General features: G+C 38.6%; 1 protein-coding gene and 1 long non-coding RNA gene across 5 annotated transcripts; one reads left to right on the forward strand and one right to left on the reverse strand.

Annotated features, from left to right (window-relative positions):
* On the forward strand, window positions 1-13066 carry cep44 (centrosomal protein 44). 4 transcript variants are annotated; one of them, XM_060873187.1, is made up of 11 exons: window positions 1-149; window positions 406-511; window positions 2254-2401; window positions 2822-2968; window positions 3620-3718; window positions 4061-4207; window positions 4809-5021; window positions 5108-5168; window positions 5406-5470; window positions 10357-10394; window positions 12143-13066. In XM_060873187.1, the coding sequence occupies exons 2-11, from the start codon at window positions 423-425 to the stop codon at window positions 12189-12191; spliced, it is 1056 nt and encodes a 351-aa protein (XP_060729170.1). In that variant the 5' UTR covers window positions 1-149; window positions 406-422; the 3' UTR covers window positions 12192-13066. The 4 variants fall into 4 exon arrangements, with proteins under 4 accessions (XP_060729170.1, XP_060729172.1, XP_060729171.1 ...); XM_060873189.1 differs by having other exon boundaries at window positions 10357-10390; XM_060873188.1 differs by having other exon boundaries at window positions 5409-5470.
* LOC132847686 (uncharacterized) lies at window positions 2759-24329 on the reverse strand. The gene is made up of 3 exons (XR_009648656.1): window positions 24187-24329; window positions 3521-4215; window positions 2759-2932 (listed from the first exon to the last, which is right to left on the reverse strand). It is a non-coding gene; the product is annotated as an uncharacterized LOC132847686 (long non-coding RNA).
* Between the last annotated feature and the right edge of the window lie 693 nt (window positions 24330-25022).

A 25022-nucleotide genomic window follows, 5' to 3' on the forward strand; every position in this document is an offset into this window, starting at 1 on the left:
CTAGTGCACTTATATAGAGGATATTACGGGCTTTGGGAGTTAACCATAGTCGGGTTTTACCCCTAAACAGTAAAAGTGCACGATATTAAAGAAGAGGCTGAAACCGAGTGATAATTATCTTATTTACTGGTTTTATTGAGTCTTTTGAGGTAATAAAGCTGATGTAATGACGCATAAATCAGGTTTATTTAACTAAAGCTAACAGGCTAGTTAGCTAAAGTACGTTAGCCTCAGGAAGTTTAGCTGTTGTTTAATCTGTAGGAGTCGTGACGTTTTATTCACTATTACTTCATTAACTACATGGTTTTTATGACTAAATACCGTTTGTCATGTAAGAACATGTGAGGATGTGACAGTGTTAGTATGGAGTGTGTTAAAGTGTGTTAAAGCTTTATTCTTGTGCAGGTTGAGTAAAGGAGAAGATGTCTACAGGTGATGTGAAGGGAGGTCTGAGGAAGCTGCAGGCATCTCTCAGATCTGTAAAATACCCCAGAGATGTGGACTATCAAGGGTAGGAACTAGGGTTACATTATATATGTAATGTTTCACATCCCACTGATGATGTGTGTAATACAGTTGATACAGATGATGTGTGTAATACAGTTAAAACCTGTTTCCTTTTCTCAAGCTGGAAGTGAAGGCACAAACTGCACCAGTGTGAGATATCAGGGCTGGAGTTGTGTGACTTTAGAACATAACATCTATAAGAAAAGAAAACAAACACTATAAACACTAGACAGAGAGATAGATAGACAGACAGATAGAGACAGAGATAGATAGATAGATAGATAGATAGATAGATAGATAGATAGATAGATAGAAAGACAGACAGACAGATATAGATAGATAGACAAACAGATAGACAGAGATAGATAGATAGATAGATAGAAAGACAGACAGACAGACTGAGATATTGATAGATAGAGAGACAGACATATAGATAGACAGAGAGAGAGATTGATAGGCAGACAGATATAGATAGACAGACAGACAGATAGAGACAGATATAGATAAATAGACAGATAGAGACAGATAGATAGATAGACAGCCAGACATACAGAGATATAGATAGACAGACAGACAGACAGATATAGATAGACAGACAGAGAGAGAGAGATAGATAGATAGACAGACAGACAGATATAGATAGACAGACAGACAGACAGATAGAGACAGATATAGATAGACAGACAGACAGAGAGATAGATGGATAGATATAGATAGACAGACAGAGAGAGAGAAATAGATAGATAGATAGGTAGATTGATAGATAGATAGACAGACAGACAGACAGACAAATATAGATAGATAGATAGATAGATAGATAGATAGATAGATCGATAGATAGAAAGACAGACAGACAGACTGAGATATTGATAGATAGAGAGACAGACATATAGATAGACAGAGAGAGAGATTGATAGGCAGACAGATATAGATAGACAGACAGACAGATAGAGACAGATATAGATAGAAAGACAGACAGACAGATATAGATAGATAGACAAACAGATAGACAGAGATAGATAGATAGATAGATAGATAGATAGAAAGACAGACAGACAGACTGAGATATTGATAGATAGAGAGACAGACATATAGATAGACAGAGAGAGAGATTGATAGGCAGACAGATATAGATAGACAGACAGACAGATAGAGACAGATATAGATAAATAGACAGATAGAGACAGATAGATAGATAGACAGCCAGACATACAGAGATATAGATAGACAGACAGACAGATATAGATAGACAGACAGAGAGAGAGAGATAGATAGATAGACAGACAGACAGATAGAGACAGATATAGATAGACAGACAGACAGAGAGATAGATGGATAGATATAGATAGACAGACAGAGAGAGAGAAATAGATAGATAGATAGATAGATAGCTAGACAGTCAGACAGAGAGATAGGTAGATTGATAGATAGATAGACAGACAGACAGACAGACAAATATAGATAGATAGATAGATAGATAGATAGATTGACAGACAGACAGATAGATATAGACAGACAGATATAGACAGACAGACAGACAGATATCTCTAAGAAAAGAAAACAAACACTATTCATTGCTGTATTAAGTTTTTTTTGGGTCAAGACTTGAGCCACCAGAACATCTGCGGTTCTCATTGCAACAGTTTCTGCACATCTGCATGAAGATGGTGGTGATGAAGAGCGCAGTCTAACACGTTGCCCCAAAAACCTCCTGTAAGTGTTAACTGGTTGTTTTTTGCTCTACAGCTTAGCTAAAGGAGATCCGTCATGCTGTCTGCCCATCGTCAGCTATGTCTTCACCTCCTTCTCCACCTCCGTGGCGGAACACCTGGTGGAACGCGGCATCGAGCTCGCAGGAAAAAACGACCTGAGCTTTGTGGAGTCCGTTTACAAGGTGAGTCACAAGTTTGCACACCCTTAATTCCACAAGATTAACTCTAGCTATAAACCATTAAAACGTGTGCGGGTTTGTTTTATTCATAAATGAAACGTTATGATATTTTACAAATTGCTGTGACCGCTGTGGCGTCGGTGGAATAACACACACCAGACCTGGTATCGCTCCTTAGAGGCTTCGAGCGAAGAGATCCAGTGCAACTGTGTAATACATGAATTCTGATGATATCGGCAATATTTGAGGATGACTGTGATATGAAGAGAAAAACTATTTGCTACTGGCTTTTACAAAGCGAACATATTTATTCTGTATATATGATTAAATGTAATAAAATTAAACTGAGAGTTATGGGCTGCTTTTACTTTGTTAGCTAGATTTTTTAAAGTGTGTGTGTGTGTGTGTGTGTGTGTGTGTTAGGTCCTGCGTGATCTCTTCAGTTACAAACCCCTGTTAACTAAGCAGCAATTCCTGCAGTTCGGTTTCGCCGAAAGAAAGCTCGCTCTTCTCTGCGACATCATCGGCTTCGTCCTGGACAAACACAAACAGCTCACTAAAGGCTCTAAGGTGTGTGTTGTGTTACACTCTGCTTCTGTTTGTAATTTACACTTCAGAACAAAACAATACAGGCCACATTAATATAAGTTCCTTTACAAATCGAACACAATCGCAGGTTCGTTCTAATACCTTATCGTTTCTATAGTAACCTTATAGTATAATATAATACCTTATCGTTTCTATAGTAACCACTCCGGCATCCATCGTTAAAAACAGAAAGAAATGGGATTAAAGAATAAACACAGCATGGGGAAGGTTTCTGTAAAAAGAGAACATACTGTTGAAGCCACTTGACAAGTGACATTTGTTTATTTTTTGTGGACTTATTAACTTTCAGAAAGAGAGCAAAAGAAAAAAGATTCTTACAGCTAACGTTCCACTACAAACGGATAAAAAATTACGACGTGGTATTTAATCGATCCGAGGAATACAACATACAAGAACGTGCAGTTAAAGGAAAATAATCAACGTCAAGGTGAAAAGATTAGCTTCAGCGCGACACTGATGACGTCACGTTGTTTTGTTTCCTATAACAGAAGGAAGTGGTGTTTTACGCCTTACTTATATGTTTTTCTGTCGCTCCATAATGTAACATCGCTGATGCATTGTACGTACTGTGATGAAGCGGTGCTCAGTGTCAGTGCACATGTAACGTTACAGTGTGTTGGTGTGCTGAGGAGGAGGCAGCTCTCTCACTCCGACTCCAAATCTGTGGATTGTTCTCCACCCAGAGAGACCCAGAAGACACCAAGCCAGAAAGTAAGCAGATCATAACTGTGCCCCATAATCCACATAATTTACCCCTTTAAACACTCAAGGCATTTAATTACAATGTTGTTTATAATGGTGACTAAATAAGGAGCAGTGGATTTAGTGGGCTGCTGCATTTTGACCAGTTATTTTGATTTTTTTTGTAAACGTTACTTCAGTAATTGAAGCATTTCACTAATAAGAGTTTATAAATCAGTGAAGCTCTAAACTCAGCTCTGATTCACCTACTAATTACTAATTCACCTACTTACCCCTCTCCCTGACCTCTGCCCATTGGAAAGTTCTGTTCATTGTGTATCGTTGAGGATGTGTGTGCTTTGTTCGTTGCAGATCGTTTCGAGCCGGTCGCTGGTGGAAAGGCACCCGAGACTCCAGAGATCTCCAGCACACATCAGCTTCTCCTCAGATCAGGATGAGAACGAGGAGCTCAGGCAGACACCTCACGACCAAGATGTTCCTCAACCTGCTGCTCACACAGTGAGAATCTGAATAAAAAATAGGTTTAAATATCCATCACTGTCTCGTGCAGATATTCATTCATTTATTCATTCAATCACCAGGAACGTGGTTGATTATTTGTTTATTCAAAGAAATGACCAGGGGAGATGATTCTGAGCCGACTCAGAGATGACTCATAAAAACAATTCAGAGAGACCAAACTGAATCGTCTTAAAGAGATGCCTCAAAAAGCCGATTCAAAGAAATAGCTTAAGGAGACGATTCTGAGTCGACTCAGAGACGACTCGATGTTCTGACTCAGTGACAACAACAAAGACTTCTAATACAAAAAATGACCAAAAGCGTTTATTTTTGAGACACCACAGAGTCTGAATCAAGAGACTAGCCATATTGACGACTCAGAGAGACAACTGTATTAGATGCCTCAGACAAATGACTCAGAGACGACACAAGATTAACTCAAGATTAACTCAATACAATCTAATCATCATCATGTATTAGTTATTAATACACAGAACATGTGAACAGAATATTTGGGTAGATTTTGCGCTGTCATGTCATGAATTATGATGATCACTGTAGAAATAAAATCCCACACTTACACTATTTCTCCCTGTAGGAGTGTGTGTCAGAGAGCAGTTTGCGAGCATTGGAGGCCGGTCTGCAGCAGTGTGTGTGCAGGCTGGAGCAGCAACTGAGCATGCTGGACACCAGAGTGCAGGCACTGGAGAAGAGCACAGCTGGAAAGATCTATATAGAGCGCAGTGCATGGGAGGAGCTGGAGAACCGGGTACTGCTGCTGGAGACCGGACTGACGTTAACCCGAGCTCAGGTACAGAGACGACACACTTCCTGATTTAAAAGTTTCTTTGTACTTTGGTACTTTGGTGTATAAAGTGTGTATCCTCCTCTGCGTAGGGCCCGATGAGAACGGGTGGGGTTATGAGTGTGGAAGGGAGCCCACATCATGATGAGAGCGGTGAGGAATACACACTTATACCGAGTTCTGGATAAACTGAATACTTAAGGAATGTGAATTAAGAGAAGAAACAGTTTGAATAAACAGCTAGAACTTCTGGAATAGATGATTTCACACACGAGCTAAGTGTGTTGATGCTTGGACCATGTTAGAACTGATGATGTTTACCTTTGTTTATGATCCTTATACGTCTTAAAGTCAGTAAAATTCTCATTATTATTTCTGAACTTATGTCAGTAGTTATGGAGTGGGTTAAAGAGCACCAGACCTCACCAGCCAACCAAATGTCATCATCTTCAGAGGTGAGTTTCATCATCCATCCATCCATCCATCCATCCATCCATCCAACTCTCGATCCTCTCATCTCTATGTCAATGCATATTTTCATCCATTCTTCTGTCCAGTCATGAAGCCATCCACTCCTTCATTTAGCCATCCATTTGTTTGTCTGTCCTTCTTTTCATTCATCATTAATTGTTATTCACTACTAGGGCTGAAACGATTCCTCGAGTAATTCGAGTAACTCGATTACAAAAATTAATTGAGGCAAATTCCTCCACCTAGAAGCCTCGTTTAATTAATTTTAAAGCTCACGTCACGTTCTTGTGCAATTATTTTGTGTGTGCATGTGTGTGTGACAACGCGCTTACGTCAAAGCGGAAGGAGACGCGAGGAGTTAGCGGTCTTTTGTTTTGAGAAAACGACAGAAAATGTCCAAGGTTTGGGACACCATCAGAGCGTCTGTTTTCTGCAGCAGGAAACATTGCTTCAGAGCGCAGAGCAAGCCTCAATTCTGAGCATGTCGACACCTTTTTTTGTTGCAATCACATGCTCCTTTAAAGACTTTTAAAGCACACAACGTTGAGAGAGAGAGAGAGAGAGAGAGAGACTTTTATATCCTGATTAATATATATATATATATGCTTAAAGCACTCGGTGTGAAACCATGCATGGCCTATAGTTCCAAGTTCCTGTCCATGTTTTTTGCCTCTTAATTACCACAAAGCTTTCCAAATTAGACAGTAAATGTTTGTTATGCCTGAACTGTAGATTTAGAATCTTTTAGTTCTGAAAGTTAAGTTGCATGACTTAAAGGCAGTATTTTTCTATTATTATTACTATTTATTTTAATATATGCCTTAGTTTTGATACTTTAAAAAAGTAATTTGAAAGTAATTTATTTTTTGTTTTTGCATCTCAGAAAAGGGTTCATTTAAAACCCAGAATGTTTGGCACTTAAATGTACTTAATTCTTCTCAGTCTTTGTCATTGTTCACATTGTTCACAGTACAGACAGAGAAACAATGGCTAATATCTAAATGTTTATTTTTGATAGAGAATATTGTTGTACAGTATGCATTGAATACTATGCATTTAAAAAAGAAAAGTTCATTTTTCTAAAAAAAAAAAAAAAAAAAAAGAAACCAATTAGTTCAGGGGTGTCCAACCAGTCAGAGACCAAGAGAACACCATTTTACTGTGTTACTGCAAAGCGCCACATCATACACATGAGCACACTTGATCATCACCTTTTTTTTCCCTTCCATTTTTGTGAGCGAACTTGACACAAATTGTTTACTCAAATGATCTTGCTCCTACTGGGAAACTTTGAGGTATTTTCATCCCACTCCATGGGCGTTTGACGACAATACCGTATTGAACTCAAGCGAAGCGAACACGTATATTAAAAAGACACAAATACAAACGTCGGTATGAACGTAAGAGCCGCATGAAACCGGGCAAAGAGCCGCATGCGGCTCGGGAGCCGCCCCTGAATTAGTCGTTCATTTTAAGAGACCCGTCTTATTTTCTCTTGCATATGTAATATTGCTCTTTAATTAAGCAAAAATACATTTTATACGATTACTCGATTAATCGATGAAATTTTCAGTAGAATACTCGATTAATAAAATATTCGATAGCCACAGCCCTGTTCACTACATCTGGCCATCCTTCCCTCTATTAATCTGTTAATCCATCCCTTTACCATGGTTTGTTTTTCAGTACATCTGCATATTCTCATTTGTTTGACAATTTGTTCATCTATCCATCCATCCATCCATCAATTCATTCATTAGTTTGTTCATTCATTTATCCATAAATCCAATCATCTTTTGATACATTCCTCCATCCATCCATTTTTCATACATACATACATCTATTTGCCAAACAATCCATTCATCCATCCATCCATCTGTTTTTCATCCATCCATTAATCTTTCTGTCCAATAATCCATATATTCATTAATCAGTCTATCTGCCCATCTATATGTGTTTATTCATTAATTCATCCATATGTTAATTGGTTTATCAGTTCATCCATCTATCCATCCAGCCATCCATCCATCCATCGTTAATCTGCCATCCATTCATACTTCTGGCAAACAAAGTAAACACTCAGCATTCAGTATTATTTTTTCATCCCTGCTGTGTTGTCCATACAGTTGCACCTGGTTTATTACTGTATATTATAGATGAATATTTTCCCCATTCATTTTAACCGCATTATTTAAGATCTCTGTATGTGATCGTTATCTACACCAGTAACCCTGTTCATGTAGAAAACATAAATTGTCCTGGAAAAAATCTTGTTGTCCTGGAAAATGATTATTTTTAAATAGTGATGCTCCGATTGATTGGCCACCGATCATGATCGGCCGATATTGACTAAAAATAGCTAGATCGGTGAACCCCAAAAGCGCTGATCAAAAAAGCCGATCACGTGACGTAAATTACTCGCGCGACTTTTTCACACGTGCATGCACGGCGCACAGGTAAACAACAGCAGAGCAGCGCTTACCAGTGGCAACATGAGTTCTCCTGTCTGGAAGTTTTTCAAAGTGTCCGATAAAGACGTAAAGTTAGCAGTTTGCAATGTATGTCGTGATGAAATCCCTCGAGGTGGAAGCAAGCAACGGCATTTTAATACCACTAACATGATTAGGCATCTTAGAACACGCCATACAACTGAATATGCCGAGTATGAGAAACTAAACCAGCCGAAGCCAACAACATCCCCATCCCTCAACCAGCCGACTGTGAGTGATGCATTTAAACTAGTAGTGATGTGAGTGTGAGTGATGTCTTTTATGATTGAGACATGAAGGATTTTGTACTCTGTGTTAGTAGGCCGAGGCCCAACATGTTTTGGTCTGAAACATTTTGTGGCCAATTGTTTAATTTTAATATATTAAAAATTTTATTTACATTTTACAAGTAGCCTGGGCCTGTGTAACCTCATACCATCCCAAGTTCATCTGGTTGGTAACTACCTGCTTGGCCTCCTTGTTTCTCTGCCTTGTTATTTAGAAAGGATGGCATTGGCTTACAGTAGCTTTCATTATTTTATTTTTTGGATCTGATGTAGTTGGTTCCTCAACTACATCAGACGTTCATAATAATAACAGAAAAAAACGCTTGCCATAGTTTTGTCCTTTGTGGCAGTAGCCAGTTTTGGTGTAACAATTTTTACATTTTGCTTGCAATTATAAAATGTAATCAGTGTATTAAGAGGCGACATCCTATTAAGCTGATCTGATGTGTGTTGGTCTGCCTGACCCCTCTTTGTTTGGAATAATTTTAAGTTACTCTGCCTTATTTGGGAAAGATGGCCTACAGTAGCTTTAAGTTCTCATTTTCTAAAATAAACACTTGGTGGTTCATCTTGACTGTAGCCTATTTCTACAGTTTTTTTCTCAATACAGTTAATTTAGAGTTAATTTCATTTCTAAAAATGGTGCTCTGCTAGATTATAGATAAAAGATTCCCATTCCTCTGCCATTCTGTGATCGGCAGTGATCGGCAATCGGCAGATCATGATCTTGGTGATCGGTGATCGGCCCCAAAAATACTGATCGGAGCATCTCTATTTTTAAATGTTCTTGATCATTTAAAGAACAGTTTACAACTGGTCGAAACAATTAGTAACAGAAAGTGCTCTGTTCAGGGATGCTGAGTTTTGACGGGTTTTTTGTTATGCTGTTTAATCTCGCTGTGACGGATGACGCTGGCGGTTTCAGGTGCTAGGAACCTTGTTAATCTGAATATCATGTGCAAGGGGAATGCACAGCAAACTAAAGCATGCATGACGGCATTGGCCTGAGAAAGGAAAGGGTATTAATATGTGCAGTCTTTTTATTTTATAAATGTTGAAATTTCATTCACATGACAAAATGACTTTAAAAGTATAGTTAAGTAATAGCCATAAAGTGTACGTTGTTTTTAAGACTTATGGAGAGAAGAAAATATTACTTTAGGCCGTGAATCTGTGATCCTTGTCTTTTTTGCTAAATTTGAAATGTCCTGGAAAAGTCCTGGAAAATGATCTCTGAAAAAGAGTGGGAACCCTGAATATGTCAGTACATTAAAGTCTTAAGTATTAATGTGTTAAGTGTTAAGAAGGTGTTTACGGGTAGGTTTCGGTCTGTTGTTCTTGTCGTACAGTAATATAATCTGTGGTGATTAGGTTTGGGCGATACGGCTGAAAACTGTATCACGATACAGTTTCATATCGGTCGATATCGGTAATTATTGATATTTTTATGACCCATTTAAAATAAGGACCAGGAGAAAAATATATTACATTTAATTTTATTTTAAATTTAACCTTCCTCTGATCGTAATCCCCTCAGTTATTAAGACAGAAATGTCAACAACCAGGAAAAGTCAAATAATTATAATGTAAACATAAGTCTAAAGTCACAATGAACACTTAACAATTATCTCTTAACATTTAGGGTGCAAAATGAAAGAAAATGTAAGAAATGCTTAATCAAGTGAATAAAATAGCGGGGATGACGGTCTTGCATAAAATTGCAGACGACGGTGTGACTACGGTTCCGGTTTTCTCTCTCGCTGTGGCTCATTTTCTGCTCATCAGTCGCCGGTTACTGAAGCAGCCGTATCCAGCAGACCAGCACGATACTGTTACATGATTGGCTGTTAGCGTGTCACTCCCTACATTGCTAGGTTACCAGAGAGAGAGTGCCTTTGTTAATGCAACCAAACTTGCTTCGCAACCTCTGTTTTCTTCCGACAAAGAATAAAAATTATCGAACACATTTATTGAACACATTTTTTATTGATATCGATCACGTGTCTATCGTGATACATATCGTTATCATTTTATCGCCCAGCCCTAGTGGTGATCCGAGACAACAGATTTTTTTCTTTTTTCTTCTGTTTTTAGGAGAATATTAAAGAGAGACTGGAGAGAATAGCCAGTATGTAAGTATTTGTATTTCTTAGAACAAGATTTCTGTTAGTATTTCTATTACAAACAATAAAATGCAGTAGATGAAGTAAAATCTGTATTAACACACAGTACGATATTGGCTTTAAAGCAGCCACTAGGTTGTGCTGCAGCTATATTATTAGTAAAGTAAATGGTATACAAAGGTTAACTGAACCCAGTTGGGGGAATAAAGAAATAGTTGAGATGAAGATTTCTGTCTTGTAAGGGGCAGATATGATAACCTGCCTCTGGAGCAGAGAGGGTTAAGGACCTTCGTGTGCAATGCTGGAGCTTGAACCCTGACCTTTGGATAAACAACCCAGAGTCTTAACCACTTTATCCACCACTGCACTTCAGTTCTGATTAGGGTTGCAAAGGGGTGGAACTTAACACGGGAACTTAATCTAGGGAATTTTGGGAATATTCCAAATTGGAAACTTTACGGGAATTTATGGAAATTTACGGGAATTTATGGGAATTATTTTGAAATATAAGGAAATGTATATAAACTATATCATATACAAACATAAATAAACATTTTGATTGGTCATAATACAAATTAGGTAATACAAATTTTAAAAATGACGTCTTGACTGAAGTAGACTAAGTAGAACTTTAATAGAACTTTAACAAAGTAACACAAAAGCATAATAAACATTATGCTTGTAATGAACATAATAAACTTAATAAGTGTAATAAACATTTTTTTATAAACAGGATTTTTTTTTATTTCGGGGGGAGTGTGTGTGTGTGTGGGGGGGGGTCATCAAATTATCTGTGCATGTGGTAACATTCCTAATTTACTGCTTATTAAGTGTTAGTAAGGTAGTTATTAAGTTTAGGTATTGGGTACAATTAAGAATGTAGAATAAGGTCATGCAGAATAAGGCATTAATATGTGCTTAATAAGTACTAATAATTAGCCAATATTCTATTAATCCATCCATCCATCCATCCATCTTCTACCGCTTATCCAGCCCCGGATATTCTATTAATATTCATGCTAATAAGCAACTAGTTAAGTGACCCTAAAATTAAAGTGTTACTGTGCATGTTATGGAAGAATGCAAGTACCTGCAGGGGGTTTGGCCTCAATGGCTCTCCAGTAAGCAGTGTGCTGTGTGCAAGTGACCGAGGAACGCAGGGTACAACTTAAATTGCATTAAATCTTATTTGAAACAAAATTATGCTGCAAGATTTTTAACTACATTTAAGTTCCTTGTTATAGGGAACTCTGCATTTTTTTTTTAATTCCCAGTTTATTCCCATATATTCCCGTTAATTTCCACGGAAAGCTCCCAGCCTTGAAAATTCCCAGAATTTTGCAACCCTAGTTCTGATACAACCAATCACCATCAGAGGTTATGTAGTTAATCTGTCTACAGTTTTATATCAGACCAGTCTGACTGCACCAGTTCCTGGAATATCCCAGCGTTTTTAAGAGAAGATCCCTAAACACACAGCATCACAAAATCTGAGTTCTGATCAAGGTTTCAGTTACAGTTTGGTAGTTAAATGGATCCCAAAGGATTAGAAAGGATAGAAAGGATATGACATAGAGGATGCTGTCGTCTATTCAGAGACTCAACATACCGGTGTGATGCTACAAACACCATGCTTCACTGTAAAGCAGCAAATCTCACGTTGTTCAACACTACAAAATATGGAAACGTTCAGGGAAGATTACGCATTTTTAACAGTGTCAGATTCTCAATCATGTCTCTGTTGTTCCTCTTTGCAGGATGAAAGACACATCCAGCCTCCTGAAGAGCATCGAGCCGTCGATATAAGTTTAAAATCATCGGGTGTGTTTAAGACATGCGATACAAATGAATGTAGAAGTGGATAGTGAAGGAAAACCTCCTCAGGGGAAATTTATCATGCTGCTTTGGAGTTCGTTTAAATTTTCTAAGCTTGGATGCTGTTTTTTCTAACGCAATGTGACTGTATTTATTCTCAGTAGTTTTAAGTGTCATTAAAGTTTCTTGTCCAGTAGATGTCGCTGTAACCCTGTACCTCACAGGAACGTGTTTCTGCTGCCCTCTATAGTCCATGATGTTCATGACCACTATGTTGTCTCAGCGCAGAGCTGAAAACATGTCGTATTAAGTTTGTATTATTTCTATCACCCAGGCTTTTAGATCAAGTAAAACCACACAAGTGATGAATGATGGCGTGTTAAAGTCTGTGTGTGTTTATATATTCAGGTTCCCGTGCGCATTGACTCGGTGTTTTCACATTTGAACAAACCTCCCCGAGGCTTTTTCAGTACAGAATGTCAGTGTGACTCAAAGCCTATTATTATGTCTTATAATTCACACATGGTTTAAAGCAAAGCAGTCGCTTTGTATGGTACTTAAAAATGATTTGCAGAGCTTTACAGTCTTCATAGCTATAGCAAGGCAAATAGCCTACATAAGACAAGTCGAAACGGTTTATTGTAGACTCCGAAAAACAAAATGTCCTTTTTTATTAAATAACACAAATACAGGAAGAGACTTGTAGCTGTTGTTCTCTCTGGGGCAGATGTCACAAAATATTAATTGTATGTGTGCCAATAATTTTTAAACCAACATTTCATAGAAAAAAATAATCCACTTCATGGAAAAAAAAAAACACCTTCCATTCATTTGTGTGTTAATAAAGACATTATATATAGGTAAAAGTGTGTGTGTGTTTTTGTATGTGTATATCTGTGTATATATAAATTAATTGTACTTTAAAAACGTGTTTATATATATATATATATATATATATATATATATATATATATATATATATATATATATATATATATATATTAATAATAATTATTATTATTATTATTATTATTATTAATATAAATATATAACCAAATATAGTTTTTTGGTAAAATTTTTTTAGTACAACTAACAGAATCTTGGAACAGATTTTTACTGCCCATGTAAAAGGTTAACAGTTGCTGCGTTCCTGATATCCACTGGAGCATTATTCTAGAGTTTAGAAACAACAAGGTCAAAAAAACACGTTATTCTGAGATACAAAAACATGCCTTGTGCTTTAAAAAACAAAACAAAAAAACAGTTCTTTACTCTGTAAAACTAGATTCCAGTGGACTATAAACCTGTTGCACAGCTGGGGATTTTTATTAATATTACAAATGTGAAATATTAGTTACATTGTGGATGTATGTAGAAACTCCATCTCACAGGTCGCAATTATCCCAATTCTCACTGTGTTCCACCACTAACCTGAGTTAATGCAATGCAAACAGGTTAGTCGTGTCAATGTTTAACCGAGGAAAAAAATAAGTAACAAAATATGAGACTGAGTTACCAGCTTATTGATTTATATTTTGATTGACCAGCTGATGTAGACAAACATTTGTGGAAAGCTGACCATTACACATGTACTTGTTGAACATCATTTTCCAAATTTATTCCCCTTTACTCTTATAATAAGAGCAAGAACATCAGTGAGATCAGACGCTGATGTCGGGATGGTGAAGAGACTCCAGTTCCAATTCATCCCAAAGGTGTTCAGTGGGGTTGAGTCAGAGTCAGGGCTCTGTTCAGGACACACGTGAGATCTTCCAGTCAAACTTTAACCTCACACCATGTCTTCATGCTGGAACAGAGTTAAAGCCTCTTAATTTCAGTAAAGTGAAATTGCTCAAAAGATGTGCTTGTATTTTTGTGGCAGCAGTTTGGAGATGGGTGTGATGGTCAGGGGTGCACATACTTTTGTTTCTTTAGTGTATAATAGAGCTCCGGAAAATGGTTTAAATGTTTATCATAGAATAATTTTTCCAGTTTCCAACAGAACGTTTGACGGTTGTGGAGATGTTTTGAATGCTCTGCTATCAGCTATCAGCAGATGCCAGGGAAGCTCCGCCCCCTTCCCCTGTCTCACGTTAGTAAGGTTTCAGCCCTTTGGACTTCATTTGTATTAAATTAAATGAACGTAAATCCGTTTGATGTAGACGGCACTGCATATGAATATGAATATAGTGAACATAGTGAACATGACTTATTCACTTCAATTCAAGTTTATTTCTATAGCGTTTTTTACAATTGACATTGTCTCAAAGCAGCCTTACAGAACATAAACATAGAACAAAGGGTTATTATAAAGAATAATATACATTTATATTAATATAAATATTAATATAATACAAAAATTCAAGATTAATATTAGATAGATTTAATTGTATTTATCCCCAATGAGCAAGTCTGAGGTGACTCAGGTGACTGTAGGGAGGAAAAACCTGAGAGGAACCTTGAGAGGAACCAGACACAAAGTGAACCTCATCCTCATATGGGTGACACTGGAGGGTGTGATTATAAATATACAGTCTGATAAATGTATTGATGCAAAAGATCACATGGAGTTCACATCTCCTGTTTAGTATAGCAGAGTCTAACTGGAGCTGGTAGATCTCTAGATGCCTCAGGATTCTCACAGAGTCGGCCTCGTCTCAGTCGAGGTCCAAAATCTTCATCGCACAGAAGACGATGCGAGGCTTATCTGTATTTATTGCTGAAATTCTGCAAACCAAAAATGGTAAAAGAGAGAAGGGAAAATGGCTGAAAAGTGGCAGTGAGTATGAGGCTAGTTATGTGGAAGCACATACCAGTTCTATGATGGACATAATATAAAAATGCAATGTTTTTATGTGGACCGTTTTCTCAAACAAACAACCCCATGTCCTTACTAGTCCTTACTAACACACTGTTAGGGCTCTCCATTCTCACACAAAGTGCTTGTTCACGACTTTGGGACATTCTGGCCTTTGGTCAGTTTATTTCAGCTACATTTGACAGTATGTGCAAAAAGAGTCTAGTATAAAATCACGCAATAAAAGCACGTTCTCCTCACACCTCCAGGGTTGGGGGTTCGATTCCCGCCTCCGCCTTGTGTGTGTGGAGTTTGCATGTTCTCCCCGTGCCTCTGGGGGTTTCCTCCGGGTACTCCGGTTTCCTCCCCCGGTCCAAAGACATGCATGGTAGGTTGATTGGCATCTCTGGAAAATTGTCCGTAGTGTGTGATTGCGTGAGTGAATGAGTGTGTGTGTGTGTGTGCCCTGTGATGGGTTGGCACTCCATCCAGGGTGTATCCTGCCTTGATGCCCGATGACGTCTGAGATGCCAAAATCGATCCTACACAAGTTTATGTCTAACTACAGAAATTTGCTGTGCAGTTTATATTTCAGACAAAAGTACATTTTTAATCTGGGGCCATAATATCGACGCATATTACTGCGAAAATGTTTAAGGATGAAGTCCTGAATATTCTGAGTACTGAATATGTTCAGTAATAATTGACACACAAGGCTCCAAGTGTGAGCACTGAACTAGAGCACGAGCTCCTAAGACCTGGTGTCAGGACGCACAAGCTCAAGTGATGATCCGCTTAAATACCACACTGGTGGGATGTGTTACCTGATTCTTTTGTTTAAAAAAAAAAAAAGCTGACAAGCTTTAAAATGCATTTTGTGTCATCAGAAGGAATCACAGCGTTGTGTGTATCGTCGACCAGGCCGTAAATACTGGAGACGGCTTGCTGAATTAACAGGTTTTGGTTTGCTTAGGAAACAAACCGGATAGTCAGGGTTATAAAACACAAACACGCGCACACACACACACACACACACACACACAAGCAAAAACACAAAAACATGTGCACACACACACATTCTCCACAATGTGTGTGTATTTTCCCTGAGGCGTATCATGTGTAGGTGTTTTTGACGTCATTCCCCTGTTGAAATGTGCATCATCGCAGTAATATCATTATATAAAATACAAACATCAGCAGAAGTAAATAAATGACCTGCTTCATTCATTCGTTCATTCATTCATTCATTGTCTCTTGGACACTTTTCTGTTTGTAAAATTAAATATGGTATATGTTGTTTTTATTCCTCTTACACCATCATCAATTTTGTGACTAGAACAGTTTTTATATAATTTAGCTAGACTTAATGTTGTAGTGTGTAAATAAATCTTCTCATTTACATTCTAACAAAAAACACACACATAAATATATTTTATATACACTCACTCATTTTCTACCGCTTATCCGAACTACCTCGGGTCACGGGGAGTCATCGGGATCTCAGGCATCATCGGGCATCAAGGCAGGATACACCCTGGACGTAGTGCCAACCCATCGCAGGGCACACACACTCTCATTCACTCACACACTCACACACTACGGACAATTTTCCAGAGATGCCAATCAACCTACCATGCATGTCTTTGGACCGGGGGAGGAAACCGGAGTACCCGGAGGAAACCCCCGAGGCACGGGGCGAACATGCAAACTCCACACACACAAGGTGGAGGCGGGAATCGAACCCCCAACCCTGGAGGTGTGAGGCGGACGTGCTAACCACTAAGCCACCGTGCCCCCCTATTTTAGATACAATTTTATTAAAATAAATATAATGAATAAATACTGAGTGTAAGAACCAAACATGTCTAAATAACATGAGTAATGTCACAGGCATTAATAGACGAGTGGAAGATAAATCGATCATACGTTGCACACAGTCCGCATGCGTGATCATGAGGATGAGGTTCACTTTTGAGTCTGGTTCCTCTCAAGGTTTCTTCCTCTTCCATCTAAAGGAGGTTTTCCTCACCACAGTCACCTCAGACTCGTTCATTAGGGATAAATACAAACACATTTAAATATAAATCTAATATTAATCTTAAATCTTAAATATTTGTATTATATTAATGTTTGTATTAACTTTTTGTGTTATGTTAATGTTCTGTAAAGCTGCTTTGAGACAATGTCAGTTGTTAAAAGCTTAATTTGATTTTAAATTTGATGTGTTCTGTGCAAAAGTATAATCCTTAATAATGCTTCAAAAATGCACAAAAACACACTTTAATTCAATAATTTTATTTAGGAAACTGTTTAAAGTTCTTTTTTTAGTTTCTTTCTTTTTTTTTTTTTTGGAAACCACAAACAATGCTGTAGAACCCAAATTCTCACTGCAATGATCTTTTCATGTGTGTGTGTGTGGAATAATTACCCCAATCTCAGAAACACTGCCCCAGGTTGGGGAAATGGATATGAAGGTGCATATCAGGCTTGTCATAGTGACTGCAATCATAATCAAGCATTAAAGAATGGAGGCCACAATGTAAAGTGATCCTGTAGCCGGAGCGAACGTGTCATTAGCCTCTCCTGATTAGCCGTGCAGCGCATGGGTCTGTTGCTCCTCAACATTACTATAATCTGCACCTTCATTCATCACGGCCTTTCACAAAAGCATGCAAAGGGTCGCCTCTGTAAGAGATTGGCCTCTTTTCTGTTTTTTTCTTTCTGCTCTGAAGCATTTACATCTTGCTGTCTGAGACTAGAGGAGAAGCAACATTTACAGCATTCCATCCAGACGTCTTAGCATCTGTTTGTGTAGCTTTGCCAGACCCTCAGTCTGCATTAGTTTCATTCTCTGCCCTAATTAGCCGTACCTCATGCACACCACTGAATGGTTTTCCATCTTGATTGGTCGGTGTCAGCCGTTTCTGAGTCACACTGGGCTAATTGATCTCATCATTCAAGTTAACGAGGAACTTGTGGAGGAGAAAGAGCCTAATAAACCAAACCACAGGAAGAAAATGAAGTGTGCAATGGCTCTTAGCAAAAAACTGCATAGCAAAACAAGCTAACAGTTAAAGGTTTTACACCTTGCACTGTAGACCAGCAGTAATTCTATTAAGCAACAAACTATCAGCTTTATTTAAATCCCTGCGACCCGAAGCGGTCAGTTACTCGGGGTGGGAAAATTTGCTTATCAGAGTTTTGTATCTCTCTGGTATTTTTTTGTGTTGTTGTTGGATCTCATGGGATTTCAGTACAATTACAGATGTCACGTCTCAACCAGATGCCCTTTAAACCTTCCTGACAAGCTTTTTTGTAGAAAAAATAACAATTAACAACAAAAAACATGAATATTCAGTTACGTCCCTTGTTGTGTAAATATCCGAACCGGTTCGTTGTCCAGTTTCAGTGTTTCAGGTGCAGACGTTATTAACCTCGTTCTCACCTTGCGCTCTTTATTCCACTCCTTTTAGCTGAAACCTGAGACTGGAACATGATTATACAAGGCATGAATTATTTTCATTAGACCTCCATAACTCCTGTGTGTTTACTTTGGCTCGATTAATCACTTTTCTGACCCCAACCCTTCCAGATTCAGTTCTTTTCTTGATTTCATTCCTGAAATGAATTTCCTCTTTACTTGCTTGACTGAAATCGTACATTACGATCTCGAAGCCTTGCCTTTATTTTCTTTGTCGATCAAAGCCAGGTTTGTTTTTGTTGGCGTCTGGCCTGAAAGCTTGTTCCCTGCCAGTCATAATAGTTTTCACAAACCTGAGGGAAGTGTTACAATAACATCATATTGGTGGGAAGGAGAGTGCAGGCAAGTGCTCAGGGACACACGTGGATTGGAAAGAAACAACAAAAACACTGCACATTTGGGTTTATTCTGGTATTTTCTTAGAACTGATTATTTTCTTTTTTTTCTTTCACTCAACGGGGAGTTTTTTCTGACTCATCGAGGCTCAACAGCGAAGTCTGGAGGAATCTGCGAGGTTGTTAAAAAAAAAAAACAAGAAAAAACTACCACTCGTTTGCCACTTGGACAACAACCATGCGGTCGGCGTAAAATAAACAGCAAAAACAAATGATGGCAGGATAATTCTCAAGCAGACGTGATCTGAGCCACATCAGAAGTAAAAGCAGCCAGAAAGCAAATTAAAATAATGGAACAATACCAAGTCTGTATATATTTATGCGTACATGTTTTAAAGACGTGTAAAGGCAGTGTGATTATTGGCCGAGACCAGTGCGCTCTTGTGTAACATTTCTAAACCCCAGCTGAAGTATTAACACTACTGTAGAAGCAGGACATTGTGTTCGCTTTTTTCCCCTTCAGCTCCTAAAGAATATATGAACTCTCCACGTCCTGCTTATCTGCACTCACTGTTTCTCGACATCCTTAGTGGTTTCTCAGGATAAGAACAATGTACACACTCTTGGGTCATGTGAAGTTGAACTCATTATACAGCTGTTAGATATGTGCTGTTACTTTTGGTCTCATCTGGGTGGATTTTTACGTGTTAATTCTCTTCGGTGGAATGGAATCCCGCTGCGTTGTGCTCGGTTTCTGAGCCAAATCTGAACCTGCTCCAGTTTTAATTGGATAATAAAGGCGAAGAATTCGTGTCTCTACTTAAAAATAAACTATTTTCTGTAAGACTTATTCTACACTGAGTCCCGCGGGGAACCTGAGGTCTATCCCTATAGACTCAGGACACACACTTGCACACAGACATTCACACACTACAATCAATTTAGACTACAATACATGTCTTTGGCCTGGGAAGGAAACCGGTGTACTCAGAGGAAACCTCGAAACAAAGGGAGAACATTCGAACTCCACAAGCACAGGGCAGAACCTTGAATAAAACCCCCTCACCAGAAGCCATGAGGACAAGTGCCCCAAAAAATATAAGTTATAAGATAATTGCTAAGGACAAACATATGAAGAAGAAGAAGAAGGAGATATTAAAAATCTACATGTAAAAGCTCACTCACTCACTCACTCACTCACTCACTCACACTCATTTTCTACCGCTTATCCGAACTACCTCGGGTCACGGGGCATCAAGGCAGGATACACCCTGGACGGAGTGCCAACCCATCGCAGGGCACACACACACACACACACACTCTCATTTACTCACACTATGGACAATTTTCCAGAGATGCCAATCAACCTACCATGCATGTCTTTGGACCGGGGGAGGAAACCGGAGTACCCGGAGGAAACCGCCGAGGCACGGGGAGAACATGCAAACTCCACACACACAAGGTGGAGGCAAGAATCGAACCCCCAACTCTGGAGGTGTGAAGCGAACGTGCTAACCACTAAGCCACCGTGCCCCCCATGGAAAAGCTACAAAAGCTAAAATAAATCAACTTCTAGATATAAATGCTGCAAATGAATCCATTTTCTCATCCAGCTTTCAATTGTTGTCTTTAAAAAAAGATTTTGACAAAGTTGGGGAAGATTTCACTCAGCAATAAGCAATTGTGGCAAAGAGCTTCAAGGAGCTTCCTAAAGTTCTCAGGAACGGCATTATTAAACAGTGCTGAGATTAAAAATGCTACCAGCATCAACATCTCATCCTGGTCACTACTGAAGCACTATTTCAAGAAACTTCAGCAAGACGTAGGTCTTCAGACATCATTCGAAGACACTCTGTGACCCTCGGACAACTATCTGGAGAAGTTTATTACTCCACTTAGGTACTAGAACATAAAATAGTCTTGATGCAGGTCTTTTTTGAGAGATGGTTGGATCAGTGCTGGAGGATCAGATGGAGCTTGCAGCAGTGCAGAGTGTGAGAAGTACTTTAAGATAGGTGAGTGCTGGTCTGTTTTTGGCTTAGTAGGCAAGCATCAAGGTTTAAAATCGAACTCGGTACTGCCAGGAGGCCAGTGGAAGGAGTGTAGTAATGGGGTAGTGTGGGAGAAATCCCAACTAATCATCTGTAGAAAGGTGAGGCACTCAGGATTTCACAACATGATCTCAGACTAATGATAAGAGGAAGGAAGGATGATGATCAGAATTCTCAGGAACAACTTAATGCAATAATTCAGCTCACATTTGTAGAAATATTATTTACACATATGATCACAATAACATCATACCCACACTGAAGCATGGTGGTGGGAGCATCATGATATAGGGTTGATGATCTACAAACACAATACTGGGTAATTTCAATAAGTCATCCACCGTAAACATGCAGTCAGGATAACTTGAGAAGACTTTGCCTGACCTCATGAATCACCAGGATTGTGAAATTGTGAGGAGACTGAAAACAATTTGCCGTTTTTGAGGAACGAGCCAAAATTTAACCATAATCTTGACAATTAATTAGAATAATTAATTATAATAATTATACTTTTTACTTTAGCTGTCTGAAAGCTGCAATTTTCATCAACATAGAAATAACGTGGGTAATTTTGGTGTCTTGAGTACTAGAAGGTGGGGCACGGTGGCTTAGTGGTTAGTATGTTCGCCTCACACCTCCAGGGTCGGGGTTCGATTCCCGCCTCCGCCTTGTGTGTGTGGAGTTTGCATGTTCTCCCCGTGCCTCAGGGGTTTCCTCCCCCGGTCCAAAGACATGCATGGTAGGTGATTGGCATCTCTGGAAAATTGTCCGTAGTGTGTGAGTGCGTGAGTGAATGAGAGTGTGTGTGTGTGCCCTGCGATGGGTTGGCACTCCATCCAGGGTGTATCCTGCCTTGATGCCCAATGACGCCTGAGATAGGCACAGGCTCCCCGTGACCCGAGGTAGTTCGGATAAGCGGTAGAAAATGAGTGAGTGAATGAACCTCAGATATCCAGAGGCTGGAGGAAGCTAGGAGAAGGCTAGGTTTCTTCTGAAAGTAACAGAAGAAGCAGAGGACACGGTGAGGACCAGTGGGGGAACGTGACAAAGAAATGGTTTGATATGTGATAAGATCTGTCTAGTTTAAGGTTTGATGAGGTGAAGGTCTTGTTTTGAGACAATGACAAATGGTTTCCTGCCCATGGTGAAGGTTGAACATGGCTCTACTGGCCTGGCGAAGGTTTTTAAGCAGGATTAGAGTGATTCTCTGTGAAAACATAAAAGATAGAACACAACACTACAGGGTGTGGAAGTTTTTCAAAGATTAACCGCATGGAATTCACAGATCAAGTTAGGAAGTATGGCATAAGAAGAAAGAATGCAACCGGTCCCTTTTCCCCCACCAGATGTCTGGGAAAAAGCAAAGGTTTTGAGATTGCAGTACATGTGCTCGGGTTAATCCCTTTCTCTGAAAAAGTCATGGGAGAGATGAAAAGCTTTAGGCTGCAGGCCAGTATCGAGGAACTACACAGCTGCAGATCTGGGTGTTTGGCTCAGATGGGCGGTGCCACTTTTACATACAGAGCTATGGATAATATCCGGGAGATCATCTGGAACAAATATAATGCATTTATTGTTTCTGCTGGTAAACAGGGTTAAAGGAATAACGACCACGACACTAAACTTCAATGTAGCTTAAGTGTCAACATGAGTGTCGAAGTCAGCGTTGTCTACAGTGACAATTCATCCATAAAGTGCTTTAAAAAGCAGAAAAACAGTAACGATGGCAATGACGTTAGTTGTTAAGGAAGTAGCATTGTTCACAACCTTAATGTCAGGCAGGTTTTAATGTTCTTTAAAGCATGACCGAACGTCAGAGGCTCATAAACTTCATTAACACGTTTCTGGGACTTGGCATGTATCCACACCTCATTACACAATGACACACCACTTGCTCTCAGCTCTTATCTTCCATAGCCATACGGTACGCTTCAGTCAGACTGATTACGCTATGTGGATTACTGTCCACTGACTAACTAACAATTTCCTCACGTCTAACTCATACGTACACGTTAAGCAGAAAATATTAGCCAGCTAGCAGAATTCCTTGTTAAAGTCAGAATTTGTTGTTAGGAATTCTGCCGTCTTTATCGATTCAAAGCCGTCAGTTAAAACACTCATAAGTAGCATCCTTTCTCAAGTCAAGTCAAGAAGCTTTTTTCTAACGTTAGACAGGAGGAACGAATTGTTTTTAGACTTCATAACAGATATTCAGTCTAGAACTGATACTCAGTACTGTATGTCTATGTCTATGAGGCGGTACTGATAAGAGATGGATCAGATATCAGAGAAAGCGTATCGGATATCGGATCCTGTAACAGAGAGCAGACACTGGAACGGGATTTGGAAATGTTTACATATAAAGAAATCGAATTAACTTTTATTATGTAGGTTGCAGCATTATGTTGCAGAAAGCTAGATCAGCAATACAAATAAATATATAACACATTATTATTATTATTATTATTATTATTATTATTATTATTATTATTGGTAGTAGTAGTAGTAGTAGTAGTAGTATATATGCAGCATTTTTTTCTTGCTTTCTTCTGGACAGTCTAGGAGACACATAAATACTGGTACGAAAAATTAAAAGTAAAATGAATTAACCTTAAAATCAAATAGTTTGACCAACATTACAAATTAATTGATGTTGCATTATTATTAAAAAACATTACAAGTAAGAACTTTATTGTAACTAATTTATTATTATTATTATTATTATTATTATTATTATTATTATTATTATTATTATTATTATTATTATCTATGCAATAATAATATTTAAAAAAATCAAAGAAATTGTTTTGTTTGAAATGATTGACAAAATTATATATTATAATAATAATTTATATAAATAAACAAGCAAACAAACAAACAAATAAATAAATAATGTTTCTGTCTTTGCACAAGAGTTTTTTTTGGCACAAAAAAAAATTAAGTAGGAACTTAAGAGTGGGGTTCAGATTTACATATTAATGTAGTAACGTGGTTATGATTTTTATCCAAAACAATAATATTAGAATTCAGTAAAAGCTGAGCAGCTCTGAGGTTTGTTCTCTCAATCTTCTGTCCAGAGGTGAAACGTTAAACCTCTCATGCGTATGCGTTGGAACTATAAAGCATTTTAATGATTAAACGAAAGCAGCCCTTATCTCTCGACCGAGGCGTCCGACAGCCTACACATTCTTATCATCTGTTCTTACTTGTCCACACCCACTGCAGCCTCGGGGATGAGTATGTGTGAAAGTTTCCTCCTTGCAGGTCACGCTCGTGTGTGCTTTCTCTTGATAAATGTACACGAATGTAAAGAAAGCCTCACCTCAACATGTCAGCGTGTCATGAAACCCCCGTCGCAAATTCCACAGCCGTGTCTTTATGTCATCTCGTATCAGTCACTTCAGGTTGTCTAAACCTTTAACGCCTAGTGTTCTTCACTACCTGTTCTTCACTACCTGTTTCCTGTTTGGCTGCATACCTGAGATAATCCGAGAGCAAACTGGGACATCAGGGCGCATGACATCACAAGAGCGATAAAAGTGTTTAGGCTTTTTTACTATGATTATTATTCTAAGATTGCATTAGTACTCATAAAGTCATGCGCTCTTTAGTTGTCATGAAGAAAGAACGAGGAAATATATACACTGCTCATTTGGTTGTTGAAGTTTGAAATATTTCACCAAAATAGAATGTTATCTATGTTAAATTCTACCTTTGATTGCAAAGATAATGGCTGTGTCTCAATTTCGCTTCTTTATGAGAAATCCTTCTGAAACTCTACAAATTCTTAAAGTCCCAACTTTCATATGAGCTTCATATTAACTCCACTGTTGAGTGAGACATGACAAAAGACGTTCAGTCATCAACATGAACTCAACACAAACAGGAGGACATTTTCAAAAGGTTTGTTCCGAGATGCATCGTGTGACGTCGTCACAACACATTCATCCTTTTCCAGTGTGTGGAACGTGAGTACGGCTCTCATAGAAGGTCATGACGTGTGTCTTCGCTGGTAGGAGTTTAAAAAAAGATTACATTTCCATCTACGGCCTTTTCCAGATGACATTCGTCTCATTTTATACAACTGAGCAAACGAGGCTTAAGGGACTTGCTCAAGGGCCCAGTAGTGGCAGGTTGTTGGTCCTATGATTTTAATTT

The sequence above is a fragment of the Tachysurus vachellii genome, chromosome 6 (genome assembly GCF_030014155.1).
Source record: "Tachysurus vachellii isolate PV-2020 chromosome 6, HZAU_Pvac_v1, whole genome shotgun sequence".
NCBI classification, from domain to species: Eukaryota; Metazoa; Chordata; class Actinopteri; order Siluriformes; family Bagridae; genus Tachysurus; species Tachysurus vachellii.

Excerpts from the sequence above, each read along its gene's own strand:
- cep44 (XM_060873187.1), top strand. The coding sequence starts at position 423 with ATGTCTACAGGTGATGTGAAGGGAGGTCTGAGGAAGCTGCAGGCATCT. Across the intron at positions 5,022-5,107 it reads TGACGTTAACCCGAGCTCAG|GGCCCGATGAGAACGGGTGG; the intron begins GTACAGAGACGA and ends TCCTCTGCGTAG. Across the intron at positions 5,169-5,405 it reads CCCACATCATGATGAGAGCG|TAGTTATGGAGTGGGTTAAA; the intron begins GTGAGGAATACA and ends AACTTATGTCAG.